Below are 24,507 nucleotides of genomic sequence, written 5' to 3'. Positions count from 1 at the left end.
TGACTCCTTTGGAACTACAAAGAAGAGTTCACTTTTATTGTTTATTTTTTGACATAATTTGTAATTATTTTTGACACGATAATACAAAGAAGAGTGAGAATATACACATGGACAATACTCTCTCTAATATTTATTAAGACAAGTTTTTCATTTTTATTCAACATCCAATGCGTTATTCACATACATACATACACCCATGTTTTGGTTCATCATTTTTTCTCCAGTTCTTTCTAAATGGTCGACACCTTTCTCAATGTTTTATCCGTGAACATCACCACTATATAATCTTTTGGAGTAGTTGATATTGTTGTTCTCAACATGAATGTTTGAATCATTTATTCCATCTTCAACCGATATCTGACAAGTTTTCAATCCATGGCAGTCTTTTTTTTTTCTTTTCTTGTTTACATTCTCAACCGAAACAATCCACTTGTCCACACCGCTCTCCGTTCAACCCGAAAACTTGCCAATTTGTGTATTATAATGGTCGAAAACGGGTGATGATATATCAACCATCAGTTTTCCTAGATTACGTTTTCTCAGACGATTCCGACCGAAACTGACCAATTGTCCGACTTTACTACAAATTGATCCATAACACTGAGATTTGTTACTTGTTGTGTTTGCATTATTCTCAACTTCTCATTTATTTAATTTATTTCATATTTTACTCGGCATAAATGGGAAAAACACAGCCAAGTGTATGTCATGATTAAATAAATTTCAAGACCTCGCCACTAAGTGGTGAACACAAAGTCATAAATGCAAGATCCTTACGATTACAAAAAGAAAAAAATAAAAATTAGTATTCAATGATAATAAAATACTCCCTACGTCCCAAATTACCTATCATTTTAGCAAAATTATCTGTTCCAAATAATGTCATTTTGCAACATCAAGGAATCCATTAATGTTTATTTTCCTATTATGTCGTTTACTATATTTTACTTTATCTTTTTTCAATTATCTATTTTATGTTTTCCATATCGTTAATGAAGAACATTTTTATACAACATTAATTACTATTCTTAATTTATATGAAATTTTCAAAGCGACATATAATATTTAATTTTTGTTTCCTTAACAAGTTCCTTAAAGACAATTATTAGCATCGCCCTAATTTTATAACTTTTAATTAATTGAATGCACAAAATTTAATATAATATTTACACCCTCCGGTCACAAATATAAGCAAAAATCCATAGTGAGAGAAACTCCAACTTCTCTCTAAGCTTTTTTTTCTCCTTCATTCATCAAGGAGGGGTGGTTTTGGGTCATTTTTGACTTAGAATCACCCCTCTGCATCCTTTTTACCCTTTCTTTCAATCTAAATAAGTGGTTTTCACATATATCAAGTTTTTGCTTTTGTGTTTTTGTGATTTCGTCGTTTAAGTGTGGCGTTGTGTTGTTCGTCGTCTTGTGCGGCGTTTGATTTTGCGTCTTGTCGCGGTTTTCATTTAGTTCATATTGAAAGATCGACTTCAATCAATTACAAATTCAATCAATGATTTGACCGTCAACGTTGCAGATCCGGAAGCATGGATATTTCGTTGACTTATATTTTATCATATTATTTGTAGGCATTTTGCCGTTTTATGCTATTAACATGGGTTCTGTGAGTTTGTTCGCAGATTCACCCTTTACATTTTTAGCAATATTTGTATCTGATGTACTCTATCAGTTTGAATGAACGAATATCGTTTTGTTTTTGTCAATATATATATATTTCGATTCATCTACCTTTGGGTATAAGTTAGCATGGTCATTTATTTTTTGATTTATGGACAATCATTTATTGTCAGGAATTTATTGTCTAGTGATCCATGGATCCCAACGAATCCATGAGTGTAAATTATCCTCATGAACACAACAAATGAATCATTCATTGTCTACTGATCCATGGGATCCCAATTTATTCTCTAGTAGGGGTTAATATCTAACATTATGTGATTAATCAATAAGTGACCACTAATTGAATAATATTTATCATTTATATCATAGGGATCCATGGATCTCAGGGGATCCATGGAAGTAATCTATCCTCATGAACACAAATACATTCATTGGTTATACACTTCACAAAAAACTGCCCAAAACACCAAGTTCTTGGACAATCTCCGTCTTCTTCACATTCAGAAATAGCTACAATGATAAAATAGAATATGAGAATGTTAACGAAAGGAGATAAAATATAACATCAAAATTTAATAAGAAAACATAAAAGAATGAAAAATAGCTTACCATTAATGTTCGTTTCAAAAAGAAGCAGGGAAAGGGAAAAAATCACATAAACAAACATGATAATTTTAACAATATTCTTCTTCCTTTCCACGAAACAAATAAAAACGACTTTGTCAATTTATAACATATAAATTCTATGTTGTCTTCACATAAAATGAATAGAGTTTAGCACTTAAATAGTTGGAAAAAAAACCTTTCTAAAATTTATATTTGTTATTAAATGTCTCTTAAGTGCCTGGTATTTGTCTCTTTAGCATACTTATAAAGGAGCTCACATAAAAAACTTAGTAAGTGTACCAAAAATCACGCAAGTAATGAAAGTTTATATATACTATATATAAAGAAAATTGCAAGAAAATTGCTCATTTCGGTTCTTTTGGGTTGACTTTTTCTTCTTCCAAAATTACCCTCAACTTTCATTGCAAATAGCACATATAACAAATAAATAAAAGTAAATTCAAATAAAATGTAACAAATTGTATATGTTCGATTTTTTTCCTCATCATTCAAAAAAGATAATGGATGAGAGTGAATTCAAATATTAAAAAAAATGTAACTTTCCTCGTTATTTAAAAAAGATAATGGATGAGAGTGAATTCGAATATAAAAAAAAATGTAACAAACACAATATTATTTTTGTTACCACACAAAATATATCTCGTGTAACAAACATGGTATGAGTATATGTCCAGTTTTTTTTCCTTTATCCTTAAAAAAAAATACAAACTAGATCAAATATATATTTCACTATATTTATAATCAATAAGAAATTGATCGTTATTTTATTTTTATGTGGACCTAGATTCTGACTATGATCCTGACCCGAATTGAACCTTGATCCAATCCTGAACAAGTAGAAATGATACACTGCCCTCTAAAAATAAAATTATATACTACATACAATTAGTAATTTCTTATTTTGGTGAAATAATCTGATTATCAGGTTATGTCCATGCTACTAGTTTTGATATTGCTTAAATAAAGCAAAACCAACACACGTGTTAAAGTTTAGTCCCCTTAACCATTTTATTTTTACTTAGGATTCGATCCCTGGCATGCGTATGAAAAACATATGTTGGAAGAGGTCAACCTTTTATATGGATCTTAGTCATCTCGAGGGATTAACCTCCGCAGTTTTGCATGAAGATACCTTTGGTTTACCTTAAAACAAAGATATGCATATATAACCACAATTTTAAAGGTAGGGATCAAGTGATGTATATTCGAATAGAATTGTGGTTGCTACTAAGTTGTTAACTGTATCAATCAAAAGCCTTGTGCTGCCATGAAAATTGAAAACACAAACTTGACATTGACCAACACAGTGGTAACAAAATAATTGAGTTAACTGCCTAATCCGAAGAATGTATGTGCTTCATAGGTTGGGAGCCACCTGCTACATACCACTTGGATCAATTTTAGATGTCTATCGATATCCTTGAACTCGAATTCTAACACCAATCATCCAGCTCAGAAAACCTTGAACATCTAAGCCTTGTTAAACCATGTGATGTCAGTTACATCTAGTTCAGTGTTGTTAAAATCATATAACCTCATGATTTCATATTATATAAATTTCAAGTTTTAGTTCTACCCTTGTCTTCTGTTCAAGCAGATAAGGGTTTAGGATGTTCAACCACCATTTAATTGATAACAAATAATATACAAAAAGAAAGAATAACTAAATGAACGAACATACGAAAAACAGACAAGCACAAACAAGATATATGGGCACGTGTCCAGCACATCGTAAAAACTACAAAAAACGAAACAAAAGATGTTTTGTGGGACATTTAACACACGAAAAATGAGAATTTAGGCCTAACTTAGAAAGGGAAATGATAGAAGAATATGTTTACTTTCAAGAAGGTCGATAACTTCATTCCCCCTCTCCTCTTGGTTCTCCAATGAAAACATGTTTGATGTGGGAAATCATGGGCCAGTACTCACCAGATTGTGGCCGATATTTTCGATATAGTTCAGGACAACCATATATACGCAAATCATTGAGGGTAGTGAGACGATGCATGCCACTTGGAAGACTCAACACTTGAGGACATTCAATAATATAGAGCCTCTTAAGATGAGACATTGTTGTTAGACACTCTGAAAACATCTTGAGATTCGGAAAATTATTAATTTCCAAGGTCTCTAAAGCGGCTGAAGCACCTACAATCCATTCAGGCAGTGACAGAAGCTCTGGAAAATCCCCAATATACAGATGTTTCATCCTCGATCTTATTTCGTTGTTCAAATACAAGTTTAACATCTTACAGTCAAAAATTATTAAAGTATGTAATTTAGGGAAAATTTGAAGAGGTAAGGACTCCAAACTTCCACATGATTTAACATACAATGTTTCAAGGGAAGGGAGTTGTTGTTCCCCGCTGAAGAAAAGCTTCAAATTGTCACAATAATGAAAACCCAATTTTCGAAGATGCTTCAAGCTTGTAAGTATATCCAGCGACAGAACTGATTGTTTTGTGGTTATACACAACTCTCGAAGGCTGATCAGCTTGCATAACCCTTTAGGCAGTGTTTCAAGCTCCATGCATCCATTGAGTAACAAAACTTGCAAATTTAGGAGTTTGCAAATGGAATTGGGAAGTCTTTTGATTTTGCAGTTATTAGAAAGAACAAGAACACATAGGCGTTCTAATTTAGCAATTGAGTTAGGTAGAGTCTCGAACAAAGAATTTCTTAAATCTAAAACTCGCAAGTATTTGTATCTTTCTATCCATGTATTTAAAAGAGTTTCACTGACAAGACTCACTCCTTTAATGGGAAACAATATAGTTCTCACACTCCTTGACTTGGGGAACAAAGAATCGCAAATTGAAACATTTTCAAGAATTGATAAATGCTTTACTTGCTCAGGTAATCTAAGAATATGGGATTTGACCACTACAAACTCCTCGTTTGCAACATACAGAACAAGATCATGTACCAAATCATGTACTTTGAACTTGCAAAAGTATCCGAAGTCTTTGAAGTCCTGCAAAAATGATCTTGAGTTTAACTCATTGATGTATTCTCGTACAATATCTTCTTGCTTTTCACTTCCGTTCCAGGACTGAACTAACCCAAGGGCTATCCAAAGATGATTAAATTCAACAGCATAGAAGGTATGGTCTTTGGGATACAAGGCAATGTAAGCAAAGCAGTGCCTTAAATAGGATGGCATTTGATCATAGCTTAATTTTAGTGCAGGTAAAATATCATTTTGCTTTTGTTCTAAAGTCCATATCTCAGAGTCTCTTACAAGTTCCCATTTATTTAAATCAAATTTTGAAAACAGGCAGCTTCCTAATGTTCTCACGGCGAGTGGAACCCCCGCGCATTTTTTCACAATTTTTTTTCCTATCTCAACTAGATTTGGATATTTGTCTTCTTCGCCTTCCTTGAATGCCCATTTCACAAACAGAGATAAACAGTTTTCAATAGAAAGGCCTTTTAAAACATAGGAGGGAACAGTACCCATCATCGATGCAATTGAGTTGCTGCGTGTTGTCGCCATGACTTTGCTTCCTACTGTGCCAATGTTGAGTTTATGAGAATTTGGAGAATTGGAATGAAAAAGAGCCATAAGGCTTTGATTGAGAAAAGATTATGAGAGAAACATTTTGATCAAAAAGATATTAAAAAAGTACATAGGTGTAGCTTATTTATAGTGATGTGGAGTAACTAACTCCCTAACTAACTTGCTTGCTCTCCAAGCTATCTAGGTAACTTGCTCTCCAAGTTATCTTCTCACTTGTAAATAACTATTAACTAATCCTAATTAACATACTAAATTCTATGAATCTTAACAGCCTCCCTCAAACTCAAAATGGGGAAATTCACCAATTTGAGTTTGGAATACAAGAGAATTACAGTGATTATTCAAACTGAAGTAACTAGCAAATGACTTAAAAGATAGAAAAACATAGCAGGCCCAGATTTAGTCCAACTGAGTAGTGAAACCCAGGTGCACAATCAGAATTTGCCTTTGCTGAGAATTTGAGTTGAAGTGGAAACATTGAGGATGAACAGAGAAACACAGAAACACTTCTGAAAATAGCTTTCTTCAAACGTGATTTCAACCAAACAGAGCCTATCCAAAGATGCGCTTTTGGAATGCGCTTTCTTCATTAAAACAGCTTGTTGCAAAACAGTTTCTGAAGTACAGCTTCTGAAACGAAAGAGCTTCTGATGAAAAAACAGCTTCTGAATCAACGCTTCTGATGAGTGACAGCTGAAAACAACTTGCTTCTGAAGTATACAGCTTCTGAAACGAGAGAGCTTCTGATGAAAAAACAGCTTCTGAATCAACGCTTCTGATGAGTAACAGCTTCTAGACAAAAACAGCTTCTGAATGAAAACATCAGAACCACTGATGCTAAATTTGCTTCTGAATGAAAACGTCAGAACCACTAATGAAAACAGCTTCTGAACGAAAATCAGCTTCTGAACTTGCTTTCTGAAAACCAGCTTCTGAATCAACAAAACAACTTCTGAACCAACAAAAACAACGCATGCTTCTGAACAACAGAGAATGCTTCTGAACCAAAGCAACTTATCCAAGATACACCTCTTCCAGACGCAATTTAACCAAAAAACTGATTCTGCAAACACAAGCATAACTATCCAAGAAACTGAACCAAACAAAACTTAACCAATCAAAACGTAATTTTGTAGAACTGGTCTGAAAAATGATTCTAAGAAGAGAAACCGATTCTGAGATCCAAACATGAGAAAGTAATTCTGAATGTGTAAACGCAATGCTGAGAAAGTGATTCCGAATGAAATCAGGAACTGTTGCGATGAAGAGAGGTACAGTTACACCGTCGGGATCGAAAATCAATGGACAATAACCATCACCTCCGGCGAACCAAGGCGGTGCTGAAATTACAATTTTGAGAATATTAGCAAACTTCATGAAAAGATTGATTAGAACCTTGGAGAAATTATCACCGCTGAATTGATTTGCGATGGCGAAACTGAAAACAACGGAAGGATCTCGAAAACTCTGTGGTTCTTGATCTTCCGTAACAATCTTTGTTGAATTCGCTACAGATTCGAATACGAAATCGAACTAATTAGAAAAATCACTTGCATTCAATACTGATGATGCAGAAACAAGATCGTTCGCATACGATGCTGATGATGCAGAAACAGGATCATTCAAAACACATGAGATTTCACCAATCTTGATGCTGCAACATTCAATCAGTGGTGCAACAGATTCGATCGGCTTGATAGGAACAATTTCTGAATTAAAACTGCCAAAATTGAAAGAAACAGCTTCGGATGATAAAACTGCAGATTCTTGCGGCGGTTTCCGAAGTGGCGGTAATGGCGAAAACTTCTTTTCAGCCTTTGATATCTTCCATAGATGACAAACAATGAAGTATGTCATTAGAAACGATGGAGGATCGAAAAGAACGGTAAAAATTTCTTTGTGCTGAAAGGGAGAAGATTTCTCCGATACGGCGGCGGAAGATTTCTCCGATGCGGCAACGGAAGAAGAAGAATGAGATCGCAACCGAGGCGATGATACCATGTTGAGTTTATGAGAATTTGGAGAATTGGAATGAAAAAGAGCCATAAGGCTTTGATTGAGAAAAGATTATGAGAGAAACATTTTGATCAAAAAGATATTAAAAAAGTACATAGGTGTAGCTTATTTATAGTGATGTGGAGTAACTAACTCCCTAACTAACTTGCTTGCTCTCCAAGCTATCTAGGTAACTTGCTCTCCAAGTTATCTTCTCACTTGTAATTAACTATTAACTAATCCTAATTAACATACTAAATTCTATGAATCTTAACAACCAACTTTAATCAAATCTTTCAACTCAATCCATTTTACACGATCATCATTCCATATATCATCTAACACAAGTAAAAACCTTTTACCATAAAGTTTACGTCTCAGATGACTTTGTAGCTGCTCAATATCAAAATGGTTTATGTTTTCTTGGTGAACAACGATTGAAGCTGAAGCTGAATCAAAAGTTGAAGCAGCAGAATCAGAGTTGATTATTTTGATAATTATATGCCTAATATCAAAATCATTGGAGACACAGACCCACATCTTCAATTGAAAAATTTCATCGATCCTCTTATCGTTGAATACCAACTTTGCAAGTGTGGTCTTCCCCAATCCTCCAATTCCAACTATGGGAATGACAGATAGAATTTTATCGCCATTACCTCGAGGATTGGATTCCATCAAAAGCTTGATAACTGCTTCCTTGTCATTCTCCCTTCCAATTAAACTTGAAGCATCAACATGGGAATAACTCAATTCTCTCTTGTGCACAGCAAGTCCGGGATCAACATCCATTCTCACAAGTCCAAATCCAATTCCATCCGCAGCTACCTTATTCAATCTGCCCCTAATATCTTTAACTCGATGTGCCATTCTAAATCGGAAAACAAGTGGGTTAGACGAAGAAAAGTAATGGCGTACCTTCATCGTTGTACTGCCAAAATCTTTGGCAGCTTGCTTTCGTTTTACATGTAACTCAAATCCATCCAACAATATATCTACAGCATCAGAACAGATGTTTTGAATCTGTCTCAGCCATTCACGCAGGCCATGTTGTCCGTCCTTCTTCTCCTCAGCATCTAATAGAAGACCTCTGACAATTGAAAAAGTGTCTTTGATCCCTTGTAGATCTTCATACACACCGCATGCACGAGAAGCTTCTTCGAAAGCATAAGAAGCTATCCTTCCTAACAATGAATCTGCAATATCGAATACAAATGATTCTGCCATGTTAATCAGTAGGGAAGAGCAAATACTAAAAACTGGATATAAGTTTGTGGTTTTGTATCAATGTTTGTTAGTTGTTTATATTTAGTGATAATGAAGTCAACCATTACCAAGTCTTCTGTCTTCATAGTCAAGCTTTAATTATCAGTTTAGTATTAAATCTGTGCCACAGAAATTATGCAGCATATCCTTTTTTATTAATTAAATTAGAGGTAACTTTTTCTATCAAGCGCAAAAAAAAAAAAAAAAACCTCAATAGGGTTAGTTAAGATATTGATGGTTAGTTAAGATAATGACTTCACAAGATATATCAATTAATCAACCTTAAAAAAAGTTACTTCACAGGATTAATTAAAAAAACAACAAAAATTGTGTGAACGTCAACACCACGTAATGGATAAATGGATTTTAGGGACAAACCGATAAAATCTGTACTCATGATTGAATGATATTGGTGATGAAGAGTGAATTGAGAAATATTAGAGAGAGTTTTCATAGGGAAGAAGATAAGTTTTGTTGAAATATTGATTGATTTCATATGAGCCACAAATGCAAGCTTAAATACAACCATGAGGGGTAAAATAATAAACTGACATACTTAAAATAATCTAATTCACCAATATTTCTAGTTCACTACCACTTAACTCCTGTTACATCTTAAACCCTAACCCTAATTTTATTGAATCAAAATGGGGGTTTTGTTTTAAAGGAAGTGATTATTCATTCAGAATGAGAAATTTGCACCTATGCTAGAAATATTGCTACTTACAGACGCTGCTTCAAAGGTTTGTTCCTTGAATTTTGTCTGAGAATATTTCTTTTGCTAATAACATTAGCCAATCAGAGTATCAAATGCAAGTTGTACATGTATGCTGTTAATTAAGCACAATTGTTTTTCTACAAATTTGGCAGGAGGAATATATGAACTTGGAGCCGTTGAATGGGCGTGTGTAAACTCTACTGGGTGTTCCCAAGTCTTATAATACTAGTTATTATGGCGTGCCAGAAGTTGGGCCATCTCCGCCTTCTATTTCTCATGACCTGCCTTGTTTACCCAACTATGGTTCATCAATCCCCACCACTTACTGATATGGGTGTGCTTCATAAGTAGAAGCAATCTAGATGCTAACTTAATTCCTCAATCTTCCTCGGTGAATCCTTCAGAATTTTGCAATAACTTTCCTGACTTGTGGATAGACCTCAGTGAATATCAACCACAGATGTTAGATTTTCAGAAGAATTCCACTGTAAGACATGTTAATGATGTCCCTTCTAGTAATACTGAATCCATACCACGACCAGCCAAAACACAGAAAATGATGGATTTGTTCACACGTGACCAAACAACAGAACATATTAGTAGTCTGAGAAAGGAATCTGTTCAGGTTAGTGCACCACCTTCTAGTGTTTTCAATTACCTTGATCTGATTAGATGTTACTGTTACGAGTTATGTCATGAACCAACTATCCCAGAAAGTTGATCTATTTGGTAAAATTTCATGAATGGTTTTTCTTCTTTTAATCCTTGGATGTTTTATATGCATGTTATCGTGAAACTTTGAATATATGTATGTTTGTGCATTCTCAGCTGACAGATTCTATTTACATTTGTCAATTTCTGCAACAAAAAAGAATTTAAATTATTTTTAGTTTGCGATTTTTATTAAAATTTCATTTCCTATTCCTGCAATTTACATATATGCATAATTCTATTTGCTTTTGAATTTTTCTAAGCCATATAGAAGCTAACAACTCTTTTAACACCGGTTACTTCTGAGGATGAAGCAGGAGAACATATTTCTGTAGAAAAGAAGAAGAATTTAATGCACAGGGTTGCATTTGCTCAGTGTGTTATAAGACTTCGAAAATCACATTCAATGGAACACCTATTTCTACGAAGAATCTTGAAAAAAGGAATAACGGTGAAATACTTGAAGAACCGGTAATTAGTTTAAATATCAATTACTATATAATTCAGCTTGAGATATAGTGAATTATATACGAACTCTATGACTGTTGTTTCTTCTAGTGGGTTGAATGCGATAAATGCAAAGATGGCAGCATCAAATATGTGCACTCTACAACATCAAAAGAGATTTGGATTGCCGTGCTGAGTATATATGTCCTGTATGCCACCTAAAAGAAATTGAAAATGGAATGCATGTTCCCTTACCAATGGCTGCTAATTTTGGTGCTAAGTGACCACTTAGGCTTTGTTTGCGAGTTGGGTTTTGGAGGGGAGGGGAGGGGAAGGAAAGACTTATGGAGAGGTAAACCATTCTTTGCGAGTTTTAAAAACATAAGGGAAAGGTTTTGGGGGGTTTAGAAGGACTTAATTTGTTCAATTTTAAAGTTCCCCCAAATTGGGGGGTTTTGGGGTTAAACATACAAATTGACAATTTTACCCTCATAATAATTCAAATTTCCAACTTCAGATATAACCCAATTATCACGATCTTTTTTCAAAACAACTTATTTAAAACAGCTTATTTATCCAAAACAGTTTATTACAACTTCTTTTCAAAAAACAGCTTATGCAAAACAGCTTATTTATGCAAATCAGCTATTTGAGATCTCTTTTACAAAATCAGCTTATTCATCCAAAAGAGCTTGTTACGACCTCTTTTTCAAAAACAACTTATTCATCCAAAACAACTTATTACAATCTCTTTTTCAAAAACAACTTATTCAAAACAGCTTATTTATACAAAACAGCGTAATACGATCTCTTTTTCAAAAACAACTTATTCATCCTAAACTGCTTATTACAATCTCTTTTTCAAAAACAACTTATTCAAAACAACTTATTTATACAAAACAGCTTAATACGATATCTTTTTCAAAATCAACTTATTCAAAACAGCTTATTTATACAAAACAGCTTAATACGATCTCTTTTTCAAAAACAACTTATTAAAAACAACCTATTCATCCAAAACAGCTTATTACGACCTCTTTTTCAAAAACAGCTTATTAACAACAACTTATTCATCCGAAACTGCTTATTACGATCTTTTTTACAAAAACAACTTATTTATTCAAAACAACTTATTTATACAAAACATCTTATTACGACCTCTTTTTCAAAAACAACTTATTTATTCAAAACAACTTATTTATACAACAGAACTTATTACGATCTCTTTTTCAAAAAACAACTTATTCAAAACAACTTATACCAAACAACTTATTACGATCTCTTCTTCAAAAACAGCTTATTCAAAACAGCTTATTTATACAAAATAACTTATTACGACCTTTTTCAAAAATAGCTTATTTATCCAAAACAACTTATTTTGTATAAATAAGCTCTTTTTGAATAAGGTGTTTTGCATAAATAAGTTGTTTTTGAAAAAGAGATCGTAATAAGCTGTTTTGGATAAATATGTTGTTTTGAATAAGTTGTTTTTGAAAAAGAGATCGTAATAAGTTGTTTTGTATAAATAAGCTGTTTTGAATAAGTTGTTTATTGAAAAGAGGTCGTAGTTGTTGTACATTTTATTATTAATTTATTTTAAAGTTATAATATTATATTTTAACATTAATTTATTGTTATTAATAATAAAGTGATATTTGCTTCTTGCTTGGTCAATGCCGTTACTTCCTTATTTCTCTCATTACACTATTTTGGCACGTTGTAATTAAGTAATATTTGGTCAAGCCTATAATTTAGCTTTTAAGGTTATATCAGTTACAAAATAATTGCAACGGGAAGATGGATACTGAGTCAAATATATAGAAGGTCGACGGCATTGCTAGATAGACAGATGAAGAAGCAATTTCATTTTTTCCTCCACAAAAGCCATCCTCTCATTACATAATTTTATAGAGTTGGGTAATTGTTCCTTTGAGCATCCAATAGTTGTTCCTGTGCCCTTACTATTTCACGTGCAGTGTTAGTGAGAAGCGGCTGTTGTATCCTGGAGAGGGCAAAAGTTATTATGCATAAGGATTTCCTTATGCATGGTGCATAAGCAAATCAGAACCATTAGATCAAGGACAGGTGTTATAATCTGGTGCTTCAGCTCAAACATATCACAACCGTCCGATATTGCACACGTGTTCTAATCTTGAGCTTCAGATGCTACAGTGTTTCGTCCCTAACAAGATCGCTTTTCTCACCGTTTCCGTCGCCGACGCCGTTTCACGATCACGGTTCTCACCGTTTCTTGCCGTTCCGACGTGATTCTCAGCCTCACTCGCTTCTCCGACGTTATTTTCACCCTTCTCTCCGACGTGATTCACCCTTGATTCGTGCGATTCAGGAATTCATCTTGATTCATCTTGATTCGTGCGATTCAGAAATTCATCGCCGGCACCTCGATTCTCACTGTTTCTCGCTGCTGCAACTTGATTCTCATCCTTTCTTCGTTTCTCCGACGTGATTCTCACCTTTCTCTCCGACGTGTTTCTCACCTTCCTCCGACGTTATTCACTCCGAGGTATTTCTCCGGCGAGTTATTCATTTATATGATTCAGTCTGTTAATTCGATGCAATCTGTGATATTTTTGGTAAATGCTACGAAACTGATGGTTGAATCATTGAAAATCATTGTTGATTATATGAAATTACTGTTGAATCATTGAATTGAAAACTGATGCTTTAAAATTGAAGTTAAGGATCATTGAATTGAAAACTGATGCTATAAAACTGAAATAAACTGAATCATTGCAAATTATTGTTGTAGTAAGAATTTTACTTGATTGAATCATTGCAATGATTGAATCATTGCAATATGTGATATTTTAGTTCAGTTGATTACATCAGTTGATTACATCAGTTAATTTGATTCAATCTGTGAGTTTTTAATTCAATGTGAATATTCAACTGTGAGTTTTTAACTCAATGTTATAAAACTGATGATTGAATCATTTAAAATAACTGTTGGAGTATGAGTGTTAGGGATAATTTGATAGCAATTTAGCTTATTACTCACCAAAACCATTTCCACAGGCCAATGGTTTTGGAGTACAACTCACCAAAACCATATGCACAAGCCAATGGTTTTAACATAGTTTTTCAGAGTTTTTCAGTAGTTTCAATTTATCATATCTAATGGTTTTTTTTGTTCTTAATAGTGTTTGTTGCTGTTTTCAATGGATTTGATATCAACTTCATCTGAGAGTGGACAATTGACGGTTGAAAATTCAGTTATTGATGCGGATAGTTCTCAATGTTACTCCTTTAGTGATAAAGAATCATGGAAGTCTTTGGTCTTTAAATCTATAAAAGAGATTGAAGATTTTTATTTTAATTATGCATATAACACTGGATTCTCTGTTAGGAGTATGTTGAAGTCCATGAACAATTCACAAAATAAGAAATCGGATAAGGTACATTATGTGCGTTATGCTTGTAACAAAGAAGGTTTCAAGAAGGGAAGTCTGCTTAATCCTAAAAACAGGCCAACATGTGACAGTCCAGTTCTTGTTGAGTATGAGAAAGCTAAAGAAAAACCAGAGGAAAGGGTTGGTTGTAAAGCTGGAATATATTTGAAGTTGGATGAAGCGTTGAATGTCTATAAGATATATAGGTGGGTAGTTGATCACTGTCATCCATTACATAAAGCAGAGCATTTGCGCTATTTGAGATCATTTCGAGAAGTAAATGAAGTTCAAGGACAACTTGCTTTAATAAATTCTAAAGCTGGAATGTCGATGAGAACATCTTATGAAGTGATGGGTGAAGGTGTTGGAGGCACGGAGAATCTTCCTTTTCGATTTTCGGACTTAAAGAACTATCTAATGACGACTCGTCAAAAGGAGATGGTGGCTGGTGAAGCAACTGTTATTCAAGAATTCTTTAGAAATGAAGCTCTCTCGAAACCAGGTTTTTACTATGATATCCAAGTTGATGCTGCAGAAGACATAGCTAGTATTTTTTGGGCAGATGGAATTATGCAACAAGATTATGCTCTATTTGGTGATGTTGTCAGTTTTGATACAACTTACCGAACAAACAATAAATATCGGCCATTAGGTTAGTATTTTGTACTTCTCACAGTTTTTAATTCTTATATTCTTGAAATTTGAATGAATGTTCTGGTTTAGAATTGAAGGCTCTGGTATATGTGTGTTAATTTGGCTCTTGTGTGTGTTTAGAATTGAATGTTTATATTGATTGAAGGTTTAGAATTTAATGTTCTGGTTTATTGGTGATCCTATCTTGACTTAGAATTTGTGCTCTGTACAGCCATGGAAAGATCATATGTGTTTTTTTATCGATGATAAATAAATAGCTCTTTCCGTGTTTGCGAGTTTAGACATCTCGCTTGAGAAGTTGTGCTATGTCCAGCTATGCAAAGATCATAGGTGTTTTTTTGTGTTTTTTTACAGTTGTTAAATGAATAGCTTTTTCTATTTACACAGCTCAATGGTTTTATATTTTTTAAATATGTTGTATTTTGTTCTGATTTGGTTCATTTACATTTCAGCTGCCTTTCTTGGTTTTGACAATCATCGTAAGAGTGTGTTATTTGGTGCTGCGCTACTGTATGATGAGACATCAGCTACTTTTGATTGGTTGTTTACAACTTTTTTGAAGTGTATGTCCAATAAGAAACCTCAAACCATATACACAGACCAGACTGGTGCGTTGTTGAAGTCAATTCCGAATGTTTTTCAAGGTGTTTTTCATGGTCTTTGCTCATGGCACATGGGAGAGAATGCAAAGAAAAATCTCGGCTCTCGTGCAAACAGTGCATTTTTCGATGAGTTAACTAATTTGGTTTCAAATGTCGAAGATGAATCAGATTTCGACTACAATTGGGATCAGATGATGAAAAACTGTTTTAATGGAAGGCCTACTTCAGACTTTAAGTGGCTTGTTCAAACTCATTCAAATCGTATGCATTGGTCTTCAGTTTGGGTGAGGTCACATTTTACAGCTGGTTTGAAAACGACTCAATTAAGTGAGTCTTTCAATGCTTTTCTTCGTGGATTTTTGCAGCCAGACCATTCACTTGTTCGATTCTTTAGTCATTTCAACATTATGGTTCAGAGAATGAGGGATAATCATGCTGATTTGGACTTCAAGGCTGCAAACACTAGAACAAAAAATAATTATCCCAACAGTCAGCTTATGCGGTCCGTAGTAAACAAGTATACACCATCTTGCTTTTCATTTATTCACAGTCAGTATGACCTTTCCTTCAAATACTATTTTGAGGAGGACACAACAAAAGGGTCTGAATTGAACAAGTTCTTCAAAGTTTTTACAATTGAGAAGGTTGATTATAATTACGACGATGTTGATAATGATAATGAGAGGGTTTCAAATGTTGATGTTTTGGATGCAGAACTTGAAGGAAACCTTTCCCCAAGGTTTGAAGATCATAATCGACTTGATGAAAGGGTTGTCACAGTCGACATTAGGAGCAAAAGTTTTACTTGTTCATGTCGTATGTTTGAGAACCGGGGTTTCTTATGTCGACATGTTTTCAAGATTTTGGAGTTCTTAGGTGGTCATGTGCAATATTATTTTTTGAAGACTATACCTGCACAATATGTTTTAAAGCGGTGGACTAGAGATGTGCGTCCGTCTGTCGATAAGCTGAAATCTACCATGAATGTTGGCACTAAAGACAACACTCAAGCACAACGATATCAACAAATTTGTGCTGTTACAGTCCAGCTTTCTACACGTGTTTGCGCAGATGCGGAGGCATCTGAAATATTTCTCAACGGTGTTCTTGAGGCAGGGAAAAAGGCAGAGGAGTTTCTTATTTCTAAAGCTATTCATACAGATCGATCATCCGTTACGCCTTCTAAGTCTTCAAAAGCAGTTGCTGTCTGTGAGCCATCTGTTGGGACTGCACCAAAGTTCAAGGACAGACCAAATCCAATTAGGTCAAAGAAGCGACTTAAAAGTGATTATGAAAAAGCTAGGGCAAGACAGAAATTCCTTATAGCTCGGAAGAAGCAAAAGAAAGATGATGAGGCTTTAACAATTTAAGCGGGCACTGATTGTTTTTTTTGTTATAAGTTAGGAAAGATGATGAGGCTTTAACTAAAAAAGCGGTCACTTATGTTATATGTGATAAGTTTGTACTAGATTTTATATCAAATTCTTGATTGTTATGTATTGGTTTGAATATTATATTATCTTCTGGAAACTATACATTTTCACATTTGTTGGTTTTTACGTATTTATTATTATATCTTGGTACAAAACCATTAGATTGTTAATTTGGTTTCATATAGTACACTATCAAAACCATTAAACCATAATTATGGTTTAGTTAAGATTTTCAATTCTGAGTTAAGTGGATAAATTACTGAGTTTTGCAATTTGCTTCAATATATTCAAGTGATAAAATTAATAGTAAATGATGTCAATTCTGATGTAATGCGCGGTGACAATATTACTATGTTTTCGAAATTGAAACCACTCATTCCTTGAATTCTTTCATGATGTGGCATGTTGAGAGCAAAGAGGAAACAGATGATATAAATTAAAGTCATAATCAAACAAGGCATTTTTAAACAATGTAGCATTATTGGAAAAACATACTAATATTATAGTTCCAAACATTACAAACCATACTAACATTATAAATCCAAACATAACAAAATTAAAAATACATATACAGAAATATTATGAAAACATAAATATGATTACTAATAAATACTAAGATTACTTTTTTCTTCATCCATAGAACGCCCTGATTTTTGTCCAGCAATCCAACACTTTCTCTCTCCATACCACAAGTTGATTGTACTTTTGCTCCCATTGCTCAACCGCATTCTGCAACGTTGTGTGTAATTCAGTTCCAGCCATAATCCTCCCCGCCAGCTGCGAGTGATGAACCCTTGATGCCTCAAATTCTGTCCCGATCAATTTCCCTTTTTCTTTTTCTTCTGCAAGTGCCTTCTCCAATACTTCGATTCGAGTATCAGAGGCATGCTTTTGCAATGATAGTTCTGTCATTGCTTTTTCAGCAGCGACAAAATCATCATTGAGCACCTTCCATTGTCGTTCGAACACAGCAAGTTCCTGTCTTGCGATGTTTGCATTTAGGGTATCAGTTTCAATGATTGGTAAACCTGCAGCAAACATGTTTTCCAACTGAAGACATGAACAGACTAATCCTGAATGAACAGGATTGAGGAGGTTTCTTAGTGGACGGATTTGGCTTAAAAGTTGGGATAATTGGTTTCTAATATTGGCATCGGAATAGAATACTTCAAATGTGTTGTTTACGATGATTTCTCTTATATGATTTGCAAGATCTGTTGCCCTTGCGATGTCTCCGTTTACAGCAACTGGAAACGAATTTGCTGTAGTGACGTCTGACATTTTTTGTTTTTGAAATCTAAGTGACACAAGACCTTATTCTGAAAATTTGTATGGGAAGCTGATAAAAAATGATTGACAATTATGGTACTAATTCTGAAACATTCTCTAAAGCAACCTCATTATATATAGGAATATGTTAATCCTTATGTTTCAACTTCCCATCCTAAGCAGTTTAATAACCATACTAGGCAGTTTCATTTAGTTTCAACTTCCCTACAAAACCATAGTTAACTCCTTTTTTTAAATTAATTGCATTTTTCAACTGTCCATGACTCTGACTCTTCCATTCTAACCGTTATTATACCTTTTTCCCGTATTTATCTTGGTGGGGCCGTGGAAATTTATGTGTCTCTAATATTTTGTTACAAAACCATTAGGCAGTTATATTGGTTTCACATAGAACACTTTCAAAACCATTAAACCGTATTAATGGTTTCAGTAAAGGTCGTTATTTAAAATTGTTTCTCAATAATAATTTTCATTATTCTTTTATTTTATAAACCATTAAACCACAATTTTACTTAGACAAATGCAGAAATTTGTTTTACAACGGAAGAAACAAAAGAGAGATGATGAAGCTTAATAAATAAAAAAGTGATTACTGATTGATTAATTCGTATTAAGTAATTGTTTTCTATGTTATAAGTTTGCACTATAACACTAAAAATAATTAAACCAAACTTATTGTTTCAGTAATAATTCCATCTTTTAAAACCATTTGACAATGATTTTGGTTTCACAATTAAAGCTATCAAAACCATTAAAACAGACATATGGTTTCAGTAATAGTCTCATCATTTAAAACTCCATAAACTTGACAGAAATATATAAATTCATCAACATCTGTGTACAAACTCCTTAAAAAACATTAAAACTCCAAAAAAAAAAACATTAAAACTAATTCATTATTTAATCGGAGATGCTAGCTTTTCAAGCATTTCTTTGTAGTTTGAAGTTGCTGCCTTCTCCACATGTTGTCTTTTGCTATTGCTTGAGTCAGTTAATATTGTTGAACAGATTTCAATTCTCATATCCATAATTCTAGCAACCTTTCCATTCTCCCCACGCTTTTTCAGTTTGGTCCAACCTTTGAAAGATTCCATTTGTTGATTGCCATCCTCCCATTCAGCAAGAAACTTCATGCAAAACACTCCACAACTGTCTTTATCAGTTTGAATAGGCACCTTTGGTGTTTCCCATGTAAATTTGCTAAACTGGAAAGGCATTGTGATGTTGCTTTTCTTGTACAATTCTTTCACGAATGCTTCCACCTCCTTCAGCCATACATCAAACATTCGTTTGTACACAGTTGGGTCTCCATTCTTCATGTGCAGTGGATCTCCTGCCAAGCTGTTCAGGAATTGTAACTTTTGGCTCTTGAGATTCACTACGAAGGATACATAATGACTACCCGGATTTCCAATTATTGCTGGTGTCATTATCTATTTCATCAGTAAAAAAACAATCAACATCATATAATTCAAACAATTAATGTGTAGAAATCTTTCAAAAATAAAATGAACGTAGTCTCACATATTCTAGACATGAAGGGTCAATAGCTTTCCAATCCATGTATTTGAACTTTTTCAGCTTTTGGATGAATCGTTCAAATGCAACCTTTTCTGTTATATTCAGGGCATCAGGTCTTTCCAAGTCAACCTGTTTATATAAAATGAGTCAAAATCAATTTCAAAAAGAACTAAACATTATGTATTTAAAATTTTAACATTCATGAAATGTAATGCATACATAATTCATGAACGGTGTGACCAGTCTTGTCATTTTGTCAGCTGGTTGTTGATTCCAGTTCAAGCAATTCACCCAGGCATTTATAACGAAGCATGACACCCATTCATCTTTTTTAAGTGTGCACAAGTCTCTTCTTTGTAGAGCGTAAGCATGAGCGTTGTTTTCCGAGCAGTACAAAAACTCCTCCCTACATTATTATAAAGCATTTAGCGTTTGTACTAATACGATATTATATGATATTAGAAACTGTAGTATAGCCAAATAAACATTAACAGTGTGACTCATCATCTTCATTATCACCTGGATGATCAAATAAAACCATTAAATACAGCCAATGGTTTTGGAGGACAACTAACCAAAACCATTTACACAGCACAATGGTTTTAGCATAGTTTTCAGAGTTTACCAAAGTGCTAACGAAGTACTAATTCATATAATATGCCAATAAATATTTAAAATGGTTTTCCTTACTCATTAAGTGAATTGCTCCATGCAAATGTTGATATGTCCTTTTGCATCTTATTGCATTTTGACTCGTAGACAGCTTCATCATAAGGGCTTTCAAGGTATTTCGATTTCTTTACAGCTCTTCTTTTACGCTCAGGGGCTTTTCCAGATATGTCATGCTTGGTCTTTCTTTTCCTTGCCTTCACATTTTTGTCATTGTCCAAGTCAATTACCTCATCTGCTAACACTGACCTTAACGGAGTTGCCCTGTCAAATAAATTATGTAATTGTTAGTTTGCAGAATTTATATTTTGCAGAATTTAATGAAGCAATGTCACATTGGTTGATACTTACTTTACAATAATGTCATTACCAAATTCCAAATGCTTATCCTCCTCCGCATTCTCCTGCTTCGTGTCCTTCTCCGGGTTATCCTCCTCCATCACCCTTTCTTGATTCACATTGCTTGCTTCAGATTTTGTCTTAAATGATGTGTTTTTCTCCAGGTTCTCCTGCTCCGTGTCCTTCTCCTGGTTTTCCTCCTCCATCACCCTTTCTTGATTCACATTGCTTGCTTCAGATTTTGTCTTAAATGATGTGTTTTTATCCAGGTTCTCCTGCTCCATGTCCTTCTCCTGGTTTCCTCCTCCATCACCCTTTCTTGATTCACATTTCTTGCTTCACATTTTGTCTCAGATTTTGTCTTAACTGATTTACTATTGACAAACTCATCATATATAGAAAGGCATTAGTTAGTTCATATAGTTGTACATATCACAAATTAAAAACCATTGAAACACATCATTTATATTCATTTCTTACCCTGCATTCGAAGCTTCTCCCACATCAAAAAACTCTGGAAACCTCAAGATTGTTTCCTGTGTAACGGAAATATTGCATGCTTTACTCACTGAATCATCAAGGATTTTGGCATCAATCTCATTCTCTCCATCATCATCATCAATATCATATGATACATCTTTGTCATGATTTTCTTCACTGAATTAAACATTTTCTTATATGTGTCAATCTTATGCAGATATCAAACATTAAATCATGTTAAGACTTAAAATTACATGCAGTACCTTTTTTCCCTTCCAGTGCTTCCATCCCTCTATTTTCTTCACTATCAGGTGCTTCCATACTTTTTTCATGACTTGAACTGTTATTCTCGTCGTGTTCAGGTTGAACTTCAATTGGACTGTCGTTGGTTGTATCTTTTGGAACATCATCATTTTCCCCAGAAGTATCAACATTTCCCTCAGCTATTCTTCTTTCCAAGGTTTCAGCAGTTGTAGTGTAGATTTGTATGCAAGACCTACAATGATTAAGATGCATCTGTGCCTGCAAAATTTTTATGTATATGTACTATTAGTATTTTGAAAAACATATGTCTGTTTCAATGGTTCTGATTAGCTTTAATTGTGAAACCATTTTTATGTATATCTCACCTTAGAGAGTGGGCAAGTATCTGCATCAAAACACAATACAAGGGGACCTTCAATTGTGTTGTGCAGTCTGGTTACGCCGGCTGTCAGTCCATGCTCGAGTCCCATAATGTCATAGACCTTCTGAAGTTCTTGGTTTGCCGCCATGACATCCCAATCACGAAGTGATGGCCGCTTGTATTGCCCTGTCAGAAAAGGACTTCTCTTCCCCATTTTGTCCATGTAATTAATCTGCACAATAAAAACATGCACATACATAATTTAAAAATCTAACACTTATTTGTTTAAAAAATACAAATATACAGAATATATAATATGATCACCATTAGGAAGTGGAAGTCCGCTAATGGATTTGCAACTTCCGGATTTTGCAGGCCTTCTTTCATATATTCAAGAACATGGGAACACCAGTTATAAGATGATACCCCAGCTGGATCTTCAAATATGTGTGCATATTGGAGAGATACAAAGCTACTATTAGTGGGGCACAAAATATTGTGAATGATATAACAGATTGCACCTTTCACCCACGCATTTGGTTTCTCAAGTGTCTTCAGTATTCTCTCCAATTCTGTCACCCTCACAGAAGCCGAATAAGTTCCAGTCAGACCTAATTCTTTCCTTAATTTCTTTATTGCTTCCTCAGAACAGAGATCCACGTTAATCTTCTTCCCTGCCACTGGAAGCTCATACACCCTATGTACATCTTCCTCTTTCAATGGAAGTACCTCATTCTTGCTTAATACAATCCACATGTTATCTTTGTCAAAGTTTTTAACAACCCAATCCACAAAGAAAGTGTGGATTCTTTTCCAGTTGCAGATATGCAACATTCCACCAAAGCCAGACTTATTCAAAACCTCAATGATCTCTGTTTTGTTTCTCTTTCAATATATTGAATTCATAATTTCATATACCTTAGGTATACTCAGCTTGTGCCTCAGTCTGTGCTTTGCATTTTCCTCATTCAAACTTCCTTCATCAGAATCTTCACCATCATTTTGTTGTTTCCTTTTCTTATGCCTCTTTTCCTTACTTCTAGCATCTTCTTTCTGCTCCTTATGTTTATCACCACCGGATGATGAACCAGTGACCTTTTTCTTTGCCCTTAGCCTCTCTTGTCCATCCTCCAATTGTTCTTCATTCTCTTGTTTCCTTTTTTTATTCCTTGTTATGTGATGCTTCTTTTCTTTGCCCTTAGCCTCTCTTATTTTATGCTCCTTACTTTTATCACCAACGGATGATGAACCAGTGACATTATTTTGTTCATCCTCCAATCGTTCTTCACTCTCTTGTTTCCTTTTGTTACTTCTGGTTATGTGCTCCTTATTTTCTTTGCCCTTAGCCTCTTTTTTTTTATGCTCCTTAGCCTCTCTTGGTTTATGCTTCTTCTTTTTGCCCTTAGCCTCTTTTTTTTTATGATCCTTATTTGTATCACCAGCAGATGATGAGTCATTGATATTCTTTTCATCCTCCTCCTCCATTTGTGTAAGTCCTAAACTGAATGATGGCAATGTACCTTCCTCTGTAGTTTTTTCCACCTGGATGATCAAATAAAACCATTAAATACAGCCAATGGTTTTGGAGTACAACTCACCAAAACCATTTGCTCAGCACAATGGTTTTAGCATATTTTTTAGAGTTTACCAAAACCATTTGCTCAGCACAAGTGCTTACAAAGTACAACAACAATACTATAATTGAACCAACTTATATCATGAACAAGATCTACATGATCAATTTTCCAATAGTAACAAGATCTACATGATCAATTTACATCATGAACAAACAAACAACAACAACACTATAATTGAACCAACTTAACACTTTGAAACCATTTCCACAGCAAAATGGTTTCATAGTGAAACTCGCACAAACCATTTACACAGGCAAATGGTTTTGACATAATTTTTAAACAAAACATTCTATAATAAGCACATTTAATCACTCTGAAACCATTAATTTGACTTCATTTTCCCTAATTCGAAATTAGAATGTCAATTTAGGGTTACACAGATGCAGTTACTTTCCAACTAAACAGAAATGGTTACACAGATGCAGTTACATAATTGTAATAATTTCAAAGCACAAGATAAGTTCAAACCTGTTTAAACCTCATTTTTGATGAGTTTTGTTGAGTTTTGTTGAGTTTTAAAGTTCAGTTTCAAACAACCGTAATGATGAAGAAGATGCTTGCGTGAAGTTGAGAATGCTTGCACGAAGGTGATGTTGACGATGATGAAATGCGGTGGTGATGATTATCGTGAAAGACGGTTACGGTGGCGGTTATGGTGTAGAAAGTTGGAAATGCGAACGATGATGACGAAATCTGCAGAAAACGACGACGGTGATGATGATTGTGAACTATGACGGTGATTTTGACGGTGGAAAAGGACGACGGTGATGAAGTTGGTGAACGCCGGTGCCGGAAACTGTTACAGGCGACGATGAGGTTGTTACAGGCGAGAATGTTATAAAAGTTTCCGTTGCAATTTGGTTTTGTTTTGCTCTTAGGTGAAGAAAGCAATTTCAGTGGTGTAGAAAGCAATTTTCGCTTGGGCTTG

The 24,507-nt window shown here is 34.3% G+C and overlaps 2 protein-coding genes, 1 long non-coding RNA gene and 1 pseudogene across 3 annotated transcripts; 1 reads left to right on the top strand and 3 right to left on the bottom strand.

The window, feature by feature from the left end:
- Positions 1-1,861: 1,861 nt before the first annotated feature.
- On the bottom strand, positions 1,862-2,582 carry LOC146954484 (uncharacterized). The gene is made up of 2 exons (XR_015013600.1): positions 2,242-2,582; positions 1,862-2,142 (listed from the first exon to the last, which is right to left on the bottom strand). It is a non-coding gene; the product is annotated as an uncharacterized LOC146954484 (long non-coding RNA).
- Positions 2,583-4,062: 1,480 nt separating this feature from the next.
- Positions 4,063-9,034, bottom strand: LOC146954483 (putative disease resistance protein RGA1; annotated as a pseudogene).
- A 4,882-nt stretch (positions 9,035-13,916) lies between these two features.
- On the top strand, positions 13,917-16,955 carry LOC146954482 (protein FAR1-RELATED SEQUENCE 5-like). Its single transcript, XM_085744803.1, has 2 exons — positions 13,917-14,981; positions 15,436-16,955. Exons 1-2 carry the CDS (start codon positions 14,099-14,101, stop codon positions 16,953-16,955), a joined length of 2,403 nt encoding a protein of 800 aa, XP_085600929.1. The 5' UTR covers positions 13,917-14,098.
- Positions 16,956-19,076: 2,121 nt separating this feature from the next.
- LOC146954481 (uncharacterized) lies at positions 19,077-22,830 on the bottom strand. The gene is made up of 9 exons (XM_085744792.1): positions 22,267-22,830; positions 21,947-22,174; positions 21,581-21,839; positions 21,318-21,489; positions 20,850-21,173; positions 20,520-20,762; positions 20,049-20,235; positions 19,833-19,958; positions 19,077-19,741 (listed from the first exon to the last, which is right to left on the bottom strand). The coding sequence occupies exons 1-9, from the start codon at positions 22,774-22,776 to the stop codon at positions 19,205-19,207; spliced, it is 2,586 nt and encodes an 861-aa protein (XP_085600918.1). The 5' UTR covers positions 22,777-22,830; the 3' UTR covers positions 19,077-19,204.
- Positions 22,831-24,507: the final 1,677 nt, after the last annotated feature.

This window comes from Medicago sativa, chromosome 1 (genome assembly GCF_051527215.1).
Source record: "Medicago sativa cultivar Bolivia chromosome 1, Bolivia_mono, whole genome shotgun sequence".
Classification (NCBI taxonomy): Eukaryota; Viridiplantae; Streptophyta; class Magnoliopsida; order Fabales; family Fabaceae; genus Medicago; species Medicago sativa.
Note: the sequence above shows the minus strand (reverse complement) of the source record. Positions and strands in the feature narration are given on the sequence as shown.